This window comes from Barbus barbus, assembly GCF_936440315.1.
Source record: "Barbus barbus genome assembly, chromosome: 47".
Lineage (NCBI taxonomy): Eukaryota > Metazoa > Chordata > Actinopteri > Cypriniformes > Cyprinidae > Barbus > Barbus barbus.
Window position 1 is genome coordinate 8,461,611 of NC_136725.1, and position 13,524 is coordinate 8,475,134.

General features: G+C 36.8%; 1 protein-coding gene across 2 annotated transcripts in view; it reads left to right on the forward strand.

Moving 5' to 3' along the window:
- LOC306865432 (opioid-binding protein/cell adhesion molecule-like) overlaps positions 1-13,524 on the forward strand; it is a 154,954-nt gene that overhangs the window by 77,811 nt on the left and 63,619 nt on the right. The window contains exon 2 of one of the 2 annotated variants that reach the window (XM_079410027.1): positions 3,649-3,724. In XM_079410027.1, coding sequence (XP_079266153.1) covers positions 3,649-3,724 — 76 coding nt within the window. Of the gene's footprint in view, positions 1-3,196; positions 3,725-13,524 lie in introns of those variants that run through there. The other variant, XM_079410026.1, reaches the window with a different exon arrangement.

The window sequence follows — 13,524 nt, forward strand, 5'->3', positions numbered from 1 at the left end:
AGTGACTCTGAATGCCAACCGGAGATTGAGCGTCAGATATTTCCAGCTATACCAGCTGTATTAACTCGTCGTCTCCCTCAACATAATTTGCATAACCATCCAGAATGACAATTGACATTTTCAACATAGCTTCCCTCAAACTGAAGTGATTTTAGCTCTCATTCCAATGCATCTAGCTGAATTAATGTTATCTACCAGGAATGGCTCAACCGGAGTAACAATTTTGATTGAAAAGCTAAGGCAAAATGTGTTTACCTTGAAAACAGTGGCAGCCTCCACTAATACAGTTACTGATTCTGGTAGGATCGCAAAGTGTGCAGTTGCCAGAGATTTAGTTGTTGAAATGGTATGCTAATGTCCTAGTTTCTGGCCCAAATTGCTTTTGACCTTGAGGTTAAATGTAGACATGTGCAGTGCACATATATTTGTATCTTGCCATTTGATAAGAAATTAAGAGATAATGAGCAAGATATGATATTCATAAGATATGATGTCATCATACCACACTAATATAGTTCGAAATAGTTAAATTTTCACATAATACTGTGATTTAATAGCAATTTATGAGTCACAGTTACAAGATTTGTAGTGACTCGCTACTATATATATATATATATATATATATATATATATATATGTTTGATTGACATTTAAAAAAATAGAGTAGATATCTCAAGTAAACAGAGCACAACAGTAGGGTTCTGAAAGTAAAAACTCAATTAATTTTCTCCATAGGGAAAGTTTTTTTTTTTACAATAACTGATAAACCTTTAAAGACAAACCTGTTGTGAACTCTGAGATTAACAAATGGTGGTACCTTATATGCATTTGTTGAAGCCATCTATTCACATTAATTCAACAAATAATTGTGTTTAATAGCGTAATTCGTTGAGAAAACCTACAGTACACATGATTCTGTAGAGAAAATTCCACCAATCAGAGTCGCAGTGAGCAAAGCGCAAGGATATAGTTCTTTTGCTTCGCACACTCCCATCTTTTCCTCACTAAAGCATGCAGTTTTGTACCTTGGTTTTTTTGTCAGATTTTCATATACATTTTGGCTTGAAATAAAAATTTGATGCATTACATAAGACTTTTTAAAAAATCAATATGGAAAAAAAATAAATGGCAAGAATACTTCCGGAACCAAGTCTTCTGAAAACTGGGTGGGCACTATTGCAGTCTATATTTTAAAATGCATAGTTCCAACTCTAATTGCATTGGATTTTATGCAAAAATATAATATGACCTAAACACACACCCGTAACCATATATTCTGTATTAATGTGGCAATTTGCTACACTGCATTATGATTTAAAGGGGTTTGTGGCCATTTTGGCGTGGAGGAAAAGAAAATGGCCAGTAATTTGTATTGGCAGATGGATAGCTGGTTAAACAGAGATGGATAGGTAATTCTATGTAATTGCAGTCTCTGCAACTAACAGAACTGCAGCACAAGGCAGACAGCAGTTAATCAAAAGTGACTGTAGTTATTTCACAAACAGCCATTGTGACCCGCTTTGTGCCGTATCTGTCTCTGCAAGAGGACACATGTATTCTTTCTTTCTGTGGCTTCTTTCTGTTTGCATTTCTTCATGGTGATCTTTATGTCTGTTTATATTAGTGGTGTTCACTGAGCAATATGAATTGTATGTGTAGCACTGTGCAGGTTTATGGAAGACCATTTGCTTACAGCAGAGCAAAGCATAAGTTTAATTTGTGAATCTTGATGATGCATATCTGAGCATCCATTTACTTGCTGACCCGTTTTAACACTGAATATGCACAATTGCACATTATTGTGTAAGATCATGAACTGACCTGAATTGAAATACTAACTATAGATACATTCATAACAAAGATGTGAACTCATCGTGACTGATTTACAACAAAAACAGTAGTGAAATGAAACATTCTTTCATCCGCCCACCCACCCAGAGCTCTGGGATTGAGCACAACTGAGCTTCCTCCAGAAATACCGAAAAACAATTAAACAAAGACAGATAATTGGCTCATTGTGTCTACAATGGTGGTATGAATGGTCGAATGATTGGATTTTCCACATTTCTGCTAAATCAATTGGTTCAGGTGTTAAGGATCAGAAGACTTCAGTTGTTTTCCCTTCTCCCAGAATTATTATCAAATCAAGGGTATCATTTTCAACTCATTTCACTGAAGAGTGGATTCACACTACTAATTAGCTAAACAGATCTACAATTTGCTTAGGTCAGCCAGGTTTTAATTAAAAAGCACTTGAATCAAATCAGCTTCTTAAGTACCAGGTAGCATCAGAGGAAGATATATATTTTTAATTAAATCTTATCTTATGCCATACTTCCACTTGGCATGTTCATCATCATTTTAATGTAACAGTCTCTGGTAAAATGGTCTAGTAACTCTATTCAATCAATAAACCCCATTTAAACCTTTATCTTCTGCATTTCTTTTGCTGAAGTGAATCTACCATCAATGTAAACATAAACTATAAGTGCAGTGATTAGTTAAGGATTATCTGAAGATTGTGGTATATGGAAATGAGAATGATAATATGGTATAAATTCCTGAGATTCTGCGCACTGAAATCTCCTAATCATGGATTATATTTCATGCAAGGCTAAAACAATCACTTTAATGATTAAATGTTGCTGAAATGGTGTTTTCCACAAGTCTAATTTCATAATCGCATATTGTTTAGGTTTAGTATGCAGTACTAATCAGACGGAAAAATAAAAATAAAAACATCTAAAGATGGTTTTAGCTGCACTAAGCTAGCCTGTTTGCTGGTTTTAAAGCAGTTTTGAAGGGGATAGACAGACAGACAGACAGACAGACAGACAGACAGATAGATAGATAGATAGATAGATAGATAGATAGATAGATAGATAGATAGATAGATAGATAGATAGATAGATAGATAGATAGATAGATATTTGAATGTGTAAATATTCCCCCCATTCTTTGTTGACCTCAGCGCGTGCAGTGTCTTCTCCGCATGCGTTCACCCAGAGTTCAGCTCTAGTTAGGGAGACACAGGAACCGACGGCTAGTCAGTTTCCTCACCTATCCGTGTACAAGAGCACCATCGAGCGCGTTCTCTCTGTCTCCAGGAGTATTTCTGCTTCTGTCCACACACAGCCAACCCGTTTCAGCACCCCCGGAGGTGTTCACGCATGAACATCCTCTCGCAGGCGCGTTCAGTTTATACGGGTCCAATTAAAGTGAATTTGAAAACGACGAGGCTCAGAACGAGGCTGAAGCATCTTTAAGAGCGCGCGCATCTCTCGGAGAGCGCGAGTAACATATGTGCTGCCTCTGAAGACTCGGTACAGCACCTCAGTGTCTGAAAACGCGTGAAAAAACCGTTTCACTCGACTGCTGAAAACTTTCAAGGAATATTTGCGAGCGTTTTAAAGGATTTCCTGTCAGTAACACTGAGTAAAACAAATACTTTTGGAGATATTTAGAGGACGGAATACGAAGTGAACGCTGCGTTCCGAGGGGAATCACATTTACGCGCCCTCTGTTATAAGCTTCTTCTTTGCGGACGGAAGTTTCTGGCGGAAAAAATGGGCATAATTGGTTATTTTGAGCTGCAGTGGAAATGCCTGGTTGTTGTGGCTCTAAGACTGCTGTTCCTTGTGCCCGCAGGAGTGCCAGCGAGAAGCGGAGAATCTTATTTAAAGGACAACATCACTGTCAGACAAGGAGACAGTGCTGTGTTGAAGTAAGTAAATGATTATATTATTTACATTATGATAAGTGTGTGTGTGTGTATAGGCTACCTTTCGTGTTATGTACTTTTTCATTTTAAATGCTTTTTGGATCTATTTGCAAATATTAGAATGTTTGTGTAGCTAATCGATAGGTGTAATTTCCCATTTAATCATTTTAGTTAGTAATAAACTAGTTTGAAGTGTTTAAGTGTTTTCGTTTTTATTGAATTATAAATATAATTATTATTAGCCTAATCTGACTGCTGTTTGCACGTCTCATTTTTCTGATGGAGTTGTTTTGGGAATCCGTGGTGAGATGCAATCAGCATGCAGTCTGGTCTATTTAATCAGTTTTGCAGGCCTATTTAGATAAGTAGTTCATCAAAAAAATCAAATTTAAGTTCGACTCGATTCTCTGTTCCCTCTCTTTCAGTCATTCTCCCTCTCCCATCTCTCTCATGCCTGATTTCTCATTCTCTCTTACTCTCAGTCACACACAGACACAATCTTGTTTGTGGACGCCCACATACACTTACAGTAGCATAATTGTTTCCTTACTTTTGCTCTAATTGATATTCCGTGAAGTTATATAAATGTGGGTAACAAGGCAGTCGTTTTTCCTGTAGGGGGACTGAGAGTAAAGTAGCTTATGCCTCTTTCGTTTCGCTTTTGCCCTGCGTGTGGTACCAGCCGCAGCGGGGGCCGTTTTGTGTACCATGAGACTGTGGCCTGTGCTTGTGTCCTTTGACGATTGTCTCCAGAACCTCTGTCTAAAAGAATGTCATTTTTGTCTGGAACAAAGCTGCACAACAAAACCATTGAGGACGGCAACAGTCCATCGATCTGTATAGACCTTTGAATAAAGAGACATTCATGTGCATAATGCTTGTTTTGTGTGTGTGTGAGTGTGTGTTACTAACAAAATGTGCATACATCCATGTGTGGATGCATGGATGGATGAATAGACAGACAGACAGATAGACAGATAGATAGATAGATAGATAGATAGATAGATAGATAGATAGATAGATAGATAGATAGATAGATAGATAGATAGATAGACAGACAGATAGATAGATAGATAGATAGATAGATGATAGATAGATAGATAGATAGATAGATAGATAGATAGATAGATAGATAGATAGAAAGTGTAGAAGATTTTTATTAGTCAAGATATGAATTAATCAAGTATAATTTATGTGAATTTAGCCATTTATATATCAAGTTATTCTTCCATTATAATCATATATATATATATATATATATGCCTGTGTGTGTCAGAGGCCTGCATGTGCAGACCCTCGAGATAAGACACATCTGTAAAAATATAAATGGGGCCTCTTTCCTTACTATAACACGTCTTGGGGCCCCTTCTCTCTAGGGAGGAATCGAATTGTATGTATAAGGAAAACACAGCCAAAAAAGGTAAAACGCATATGTAGGAAATGTATTGAACGCCTAGAGGAAAAAACAATTTAAAGAGGACACAGAAAACATTCTGGAGATCTTTTCTGCAGAAAACTTCTCACAAACATAATAAATTCTATTTTCTGGCATCAAAATCCCAAGACTTTGAGAGTGATTCTTCATAGAAAAGGCAGAAGCCACCGCAATAGATAGATAGATCGACAGACAGACAGATAAAAATAGTAAATACAGTGGAGAACTTCATTCTATTAAAGGTTATATTTAGTTATCCTACAGAATTTTGAAAATTTATATTGAATACATATGTGTTGGGGGGGGGGGGGGGGGGTGTTTGTGTCTTCTATATTACACACACACACACATGCAGTGTTGGGAAGATTACTTTGGAAATGTAATAGGTTACAGATTACAAGTTACCCTGTTTAAAATGTAATAAGTAGTGTAACTATTTCAATTACTTTATTAAAGTAATGCAACTGATTACATTTGAGTATTTTTGATTACTTCTAAATTTACATTTCTAAATTTCTTACGTTTTAACTGTTAAAGGTCCCATGGCATGCTGTTTTTTGGATGCTTTTATATAGGCCTAAGTGGTCCCTAGTACTGTCTCTGAAGTCTCGTTCCCGAATGAGCTTTCCTTAGGACGTGCCATTCCTGTGTCTGTAGCTTTAAATACTAATGGAGGAGAGAGGCGGGGCAAGGTGGAGGGTGGGTGTGTGGCCTGCAGCTTGCAGCCACGGTAGCATGCGCTAATGTTGACAGTGGATGTATCGCAATGGCTCGTAGACACGCAGTCGTTCAAGCTTTTCAGTTTGACCCAGAATCTGATCCGGATGGAGAAGCACAGGATGAAGAAGTTGCAACTCAGCGGCTACAGCAGGATGTCTCCGAATGGTTAGTTTAAAATATTGTGTCTGGATACGGTCAGTGTTTCCCACACATAAACTTTACCTTCTCCAGTACTGCCCTGCGAGCGCGAGGTCTGACTCTCCCGGCGCAGTGTCGCCTCTCTCCGCGTCTGTTCTGAGCAGCGAGCGGCAAAGAAGCAGCGCTTTCAGTTTGCCTTAAAGCAGCAGACTCATCAATAAATCATTTACAAAACAGCGTTTCCAAGCACTTGTCGCTTACTGACTGTTTGGACTTTTATATATGAACATAATTTGTCTGTTAATATGCGCAGTTTATTACTCAGACGCAAAACAGTAATATAGCCAAAACCACTGCATATAGTCGCTTTTTAGAGTAAGTTAGATGTATATTGATTTTATCAGATGATGTTGCGATTATAAATCAGGATTTAAGGAGTATAGTGAGAGTGATTCAGGGTTAACATGTATTATTAATGGGTCGTGTTTACTATTTATACTTGTTGTGAAAAAAAGTGAAGTGACATTCAGCCAAGTATGGTGACCCATACTCGGAATTCGTGCTCTGCCTTTAACCCATCCAACGTGCACACACACAGCAATGAACACACACACACCGTGAACATACACCCGGAGCAGTGGGCAGCCATTTTATGCTGCAGCGCCCGGGGAGCAGTTGGGGGTTCGGTGCCTTGCTCAAGGGCACCTCAGTCGTGGTATTGAGGGCGGAGAGAGCGCTGGACATTCACTCCCCCCACTTACAATCCCTGCCGGCCCGAGACTCGAACCCGCAACCTTTGGATTACAAGTCCGACTCTCTAACCATTAGGCCACGACTTCCACGACTTGTTTTATGTATGACAACAGAAAATATGTAAATGTGAACAGCTTCATTGGGCATTCAGTTATATTACAGTATGTTACAGTTCATAGAGTAGAACAGATCTGAAGTGCCAAAAAACAATGCTTTGCTCGTTTGCAAGCCATGATGTCTCTCGAGGAAAAAATAAATATTGCGCTCGCCTCACACGGTCATAGCTCATTTTCTCATGGGCGGGCAAAGCAAAGAAAGGGATGGTAACCTTTCCCCGTATGACGACATAAGGGGAAGATTCCAGATTGGGCCATCTTAGCTTTTATTTTCTCAAAGGCGAAGCAGGATACCCAGGGCTCGGTTTACACCTATCGCCATTTCTAGCCACTGGGGGACCATAGGCAGGCTAGGGGAACTCATATTAATGTTAAAAAACCTCATAAAGTGACATTTTCATGCCATGGGACCTTTAATCATTTTCAAACATTTATACCAGAAAGGGTTAACCTTACATTAGAACTTAACACTGATGTCAAAAATCCTTCATCACTTGAATTAAGAATATAATAATTTAATTTTAAAGCACAGCCACCACAAAATCAGTCTTTATCACCTCTTTTTACTTTGAGATCGTTCTAAGGTTACATGCCGATTTAAAATCATAAGATACAGTTTAATAGATAATGTTTTTGAAATCAAATCTTTGCACAGCTATGACAAGAAACACTGGCATCTAACAATGCCTTGGAAAAACAGTTAACCTTAAAAAATAAAGCATTTACATAAAACCAAACAGGAAATAAAACGGTTATCGAACAAGCATGTGTCCTAAACTCCTGAAACATTGGTGTCATTGGTATATTTTAGAGCAGTCGATGCAATTTGGGAAAGAAATCAATCAAATCTCTATGTGTGTGAAAATATTCAGATGTAACCCCCTTTGACAAATATAATAATTAACATTTTCATAAGTAACTGCAATTTAATTACATATTTCTCAGTAACTGTAACAGAGTACAGTTACATTTATTTTGTAATTAAATTACATAACTCCGTTACATGTAACTACCGTATTGACCCGAACATAAGACGACCCCCTTTTTTCCAGATGTACCTTTTGGAAAAAGGCTTTTTGAAAACCAAATCTTGTTTTTTTTTTCTTAAATTATTTTCATATTGCATATTTTTCCTATTTAAATTTTTGTTTTGAAAGTATGGTGAATACTGGTAAAATGTACCAACAATGACATTTAAAAATATACACATTTTGATATACCATAAAAATAACAGGTAGCCCATCTGAATTATAAAACATTAAGGCTATCCGTCTCATAGTAGCCTACCAAAATTTTATTAACAGTAGAAGTGAAATCTTATTGTAGTCTTCAAATCTGGGCACTGTCTTATGTTTTAAAATCACTTACAGAGGAATTTTGGTCCCATCAGACTAACATGACAGTCACGACCAGTATTGGGGAAAGTTACTTTTAAAAGTAATGCATTACAATATTGCGTTACTCCCTAAAAAAGTAACTAATTACGTTACTTAGCTACTTTTTATGGAAAGTAATGCGTTACGTTACTTATGCATTACTTTATAAATATGAGCAAGGCTTGATTGTTTTTAATACAAGAAGTTCTAATTATAGCAAATGGAAAAGCCCTTTCACACCAAAAAGTGTAATGAATAAACCTCAGGCTGAAGGAAAAGTAAATTCACGTCTGCAAAGTAGAACGCAGGAGAAGAAGGTTCAACACTCTTCAGCAATAAAAAAAAAAAATGAAGCACAATTGTTAGTTTATCTAAAGTCATTTTTGCTTATTAGTATGGTTGAACTAGATCATCAAAGGTCAGCAGCAAAGACATCGGTTAATAAAATGGGATTAGATACATTTGTGTTGTTTAACATATTTAATTATTGCAGGTTTGCATCATATTCTGAGTTTTAATTAATTTAGATGAATACTAATTTGTGAGTGGGATGAATTAATGCACATTCACATTTAGTCTAGAACTACAGTAACAGCATGTTCACACAGCGCACTGTCAGCCAATAAATGGGAAAAAAGTAACTGGCGTTTTTGAAAAAGTAACTCAGATATTTTCTTGTAAATTTAAAAAGTAATTCGTTACTTTACTAGTTACTTGAAAAAGTAATGTTATTACGTAACTCGCGTTACTTGTAATGCGTTACCCCCAACACTGGTCACGACTCATGCCACTAAGTATTTTCTTTTGTTTTCACTCGCGACCTTTACAACACACATTACATTACGTATTTCATGGCACAATCGTTTTATGTGTGTTTGGCGCCACCTATTGTTGTGGATGTATTATTGACATGTCTAAGTCTAGACCCTGAATATAAGACGAACACGTTTTTTCAGATATATTTCCAAGAAATATATTTCAATACAATAGTTACTCCCCAACACTGCACACGTATAGGTTTTACCAGGACCTGTGTGTGTGTGTGACAAATAATGCCCTCTAGACTGTTATATTGTGTAAAGTTGTATAGTGACTATAGTAGATTAATTCACAATCACTGATTCATCCATTTTTATGAGATATTGACTTTATCATTCAAATTGTTTTTAAAATGAGCAATGATTTTAATGACTGAAGCAATGAACATTTTGTCAGAACATGTATTATTACATGCTATTTTTAGTTGTCACACACACACACACACACACACACACACACACACACAGCCTTGAGTGCCTTATTAGAGTTTTGTCAAGCCAAGAATGGTGCTATCCATTTTATAATAATACATAACACACAAACACACACACATACAAATGTATATATATATATATTTCAATTTTTAAACAATGTGAAAATGAATTGTTTTTAATGAGAAATTATATTTAGTAAATCATTGCAACTCTTTTACATGTACATAATTTCTGGTCTGTATGTGCATATATCTAATTACTAAGCGTTTGTTCATTCATTCGTTTAGTCTTGATGGCTGAAATGTTTGGCTTTGGGCTGAACTGTAAAAACACTTTTGGTTTCTCTAAATAACATATCTGTTGATAATGAAAAAAAAACCTCATGTTACTGAAGAAACAAAAACTGAAACTGAACAACTGCTATTGGATAATAGTTAATAGGATATTGTAACTCCTACTGACATCAACATCTGAATCACTGTCAACTGTTCATAATAAACAAGCCAAATATTTGTTAGAAGTTACAATAATGTGTTGCTGATCATATTCTTGCCACAGTGAATGCACTAAGGATCCAAAATGCACAAATAAAACAAATCAAGCATTAATGGAAAGAATGAAATAGATGCTGCAAGTGTTGACTTTTGACTTTCTGATCGGTGAACTGTGTCACACTAATGTCTCACAGACACCAGAGAATCTCTGGACCTCATTTCTTAGTCCTTTTTTCCACTTGAAGCCCTACCACTTGAGAATTAAATGTGTCATACCATCTGTCAGCCCAAAGTGCTGCTTTCCCCCTCCCTCTCTCTTAATTTAGCCATTCAAATAAACTTAGATTTTCTCGGTTATATGGCACAGTTAGTTTTGGTTCATCCACTCTTGATTCTATAGACTCCTGCAGATGTCAGTTAAATCAGCTTGACTCACAATTGCATTTATCTCAAAGCAACCCATCACCTTGACTGTGGGAACATAAAGCAAATGGAAATGAATACATTTCCATAGCAATGTTACATCTTGTAAGTTCATGGTTGTATTGGTGCCACAATTCAGAATTTAGCAAAAAGGTGAAATCAGTTGGAAAAGAACATTAAGGACATCTGGAGTCTTTTTTGTATTGATCGCCGTCAGTCATGTCATGTATTTTACTTTTGATCACGAGCGCAGCTTCCGCGTAATGGAGAACTGTCACGAGACAAGCTGTCACAAACACTGTCACACTGATGGCAGAGCACTCTGCGTGCCCCAACTTCTCTGTAGCGCCGATCCAAATGGCGACTGCTGCTGTGTGCCTGTGCACACCTGGAGATGTGTGGTGATTTATCTATCCCCCAAAGAAAAGCCATTTCAGCTCAGTCAAAGCAAATGTAGGGTGGCAGACTTTAGCCAAGCCAGAAGCCATGGGTTCTACCTGAAAAAAAAAACAAGACATTTCTAAGGCAGCATTTTTCCTCTTGTGTTTTTGAGGGAAAAATGCACAACATTGTGGCAGAGCCCATTCACTCTAACTGCACGTGAAAGGTTGTCACGTTTTTGATTTGGACCTTAAAGCACTGAAAAAGAAACGTCTGATTCATCGGTGTAGTGTGAAGCTGTAAGCTGTTGCATTTTGATAGTGTTTTAAAAATACATAAGCCTCGCTAGGTTGATTGACAACATCTAGAAGTCTACAAATTATTGCAATACCGACTGAGGTTGCAGTGCATAATTTGCCAGCAACACTTCAATTTTGTGTTGTTGTTGTTGGCTTAATGTAAGTGATGAATATTAAGTGAGTAATTAATAGAAGTAATGAGATTATTCATCATCTGGTGGCAAAAGACACGGAACAAAAACTAAGAAGAAGTGAAAAGTGCCAACATTAATGTAGTGTCACTAGACGCTAGAAAACTGTTTGATAGATCTATCTATCTGTCTGTCTATCATTCAATCAATCTATAAATCTGTCTATTGATAATATTTCTTAATATTACTGTTTTGCTGTATTTTTGATCAAATAAATCTATACTATGTATATATGCTTCCTTTCTCCACAGTAAGAAAGGGTTTGAGCACATTTGTGGAAGCTCAAAGTAAACCTTCTCTAGTAAATGTTAAGGTAGCCATTACAACCACAAAGTAATTGTAGGTTGATTTAAGCTCAGAGATGGATAGTCTACTCTATCAGCTAATTTCATGTGGTTTCCAATATCCATGTGTTGTCACAAAGAGGAATATGTGCAATAAAAACAGGTTGTTTACTCTGATCTCTCCAGTGACACATCGCAACCATTTAATGGTATTTCTAGCTTTTATTTATAAACAACCAATTATGTTCATCCCTCAGGAAACAATTTTATGGCCGCAAAAATAATGTTAATGCCAGCGTAGGAGTTATTTGTTTGTATTTTATTAAAAGAGCGGAAAAAGAGCTGTCAGTCAGAGCGTCCTAACTCAGGAATTCAATATCACTCTTATTAGTAAATGCATTGATCATAACCTGAGATGTTAGGCTAATACAGAAACTTAATTGTTTGTCCTTTTTAATTAAGTTTATTAAACTGCTGGTTTGATAAAATTAGAGTTACAAGCACCCAGCGTACGCAAGGAATGTCGCCAGTAGAACCAAAAATACTTAATGACTTAAAGAAAATTGTCTATTTATTACACTTTTTATGTTCCTAACTGCTGTAAAATACTGAATGCAGATCTCTTCAGGCCTTAAACAAGTACCAGCACCACTGATGGAAATCAAACAGCAGAAAACAAAGCACTATACCATGTTATTAATTGAACTGAGGGTCCTTCTCTGAAGCAGGCAGGATGATGAAGTCTTAAGTGGACGCCCCCTGACCCGACTGTCAGAGTGACAGATGGTTGAAAGCTTCTCACAATGGTGATCTCCCTTATCAACATTACAGCACTGGGGATTTCAGCATAGTGTTTCTAGCAGAAACATGACACTCTTTTCACGCAGTTAGCTTGTATTATCTCAAACTGTATTGTGGCTGTCTGTTCGTATTGTGGTATGGCTTCGGTCTTATGTAACTCAACAAATCACTGCAAGTCGGCTTAACGAAAGAACTAGGGAGGAGGTTGCATAAGAGGCATGTACGGATATGTAATAGTTTCTGTACATTATATATATATGCTTTCAAATTATATTATTGCAAACAGGAAAACTTGGATATGATTGTGGTAAATTACAGTGTGCAAGAAATGAATATTACAGTTGGAAGGTTGTTGGTTCGTTTATGGTGCTTTTTTGTTTGTACTTTCATGTAATATTTGCCTGGGTCATGGACAGAGTAATTTCATGGACAAATACTCTTCATAATGGCACTTGAACTCAAGTATTTGATTCAGTTTGCAGGGTATTTCAAGGACTTACCTTTTACTCAACCTTATGACTTTCCAACCTGCATGACTTCAAAAAATTATTGTGAGGTTTAAAATAACATTGATTTATTTGTATGGGTGAAAAAAATCCTGAGACGTTCTTCACAATGTCTTCTTTAGTGCTCTGCGGAACAAAGTAAGTCAGAAAGTTTTGACGTGACGTGAGGGTAAGTTTTGAGTGAACTATTTTAGGTGAACTAACCTTTTTGTACATCTAATGCACAAATCACTGGCTGTGAGACTCAACAATTACATATTTAAGGAGATAGATTCAGTTAACACAACATCACGCATGACTTAACAGCAGTAAACGGTAAAAAATGAACAGTAAAGCTATTTTTGCATGATTTATTCCTGCTGCATTGCATTCTGGGAACTGTAGTTCTGCCTTCAGCCCTACAGACAAAGTTGAATCATGCAATTGCATTAGGCGGTGTGAAATAAACAAGTATTGCTTATATTCCACCCTATTCCAAGTCCACCCACTTGGAGATTTGAGGCATGATATATATTCATATTTTTCCAGGCATGAAAAATATGGATGAGGCAGATATACAGAGAAAGAATGCTATTATCAAAACCGTACCTGAGTCATAACCATAAGCAGTAAAACTTGCATGATATTCTTGTC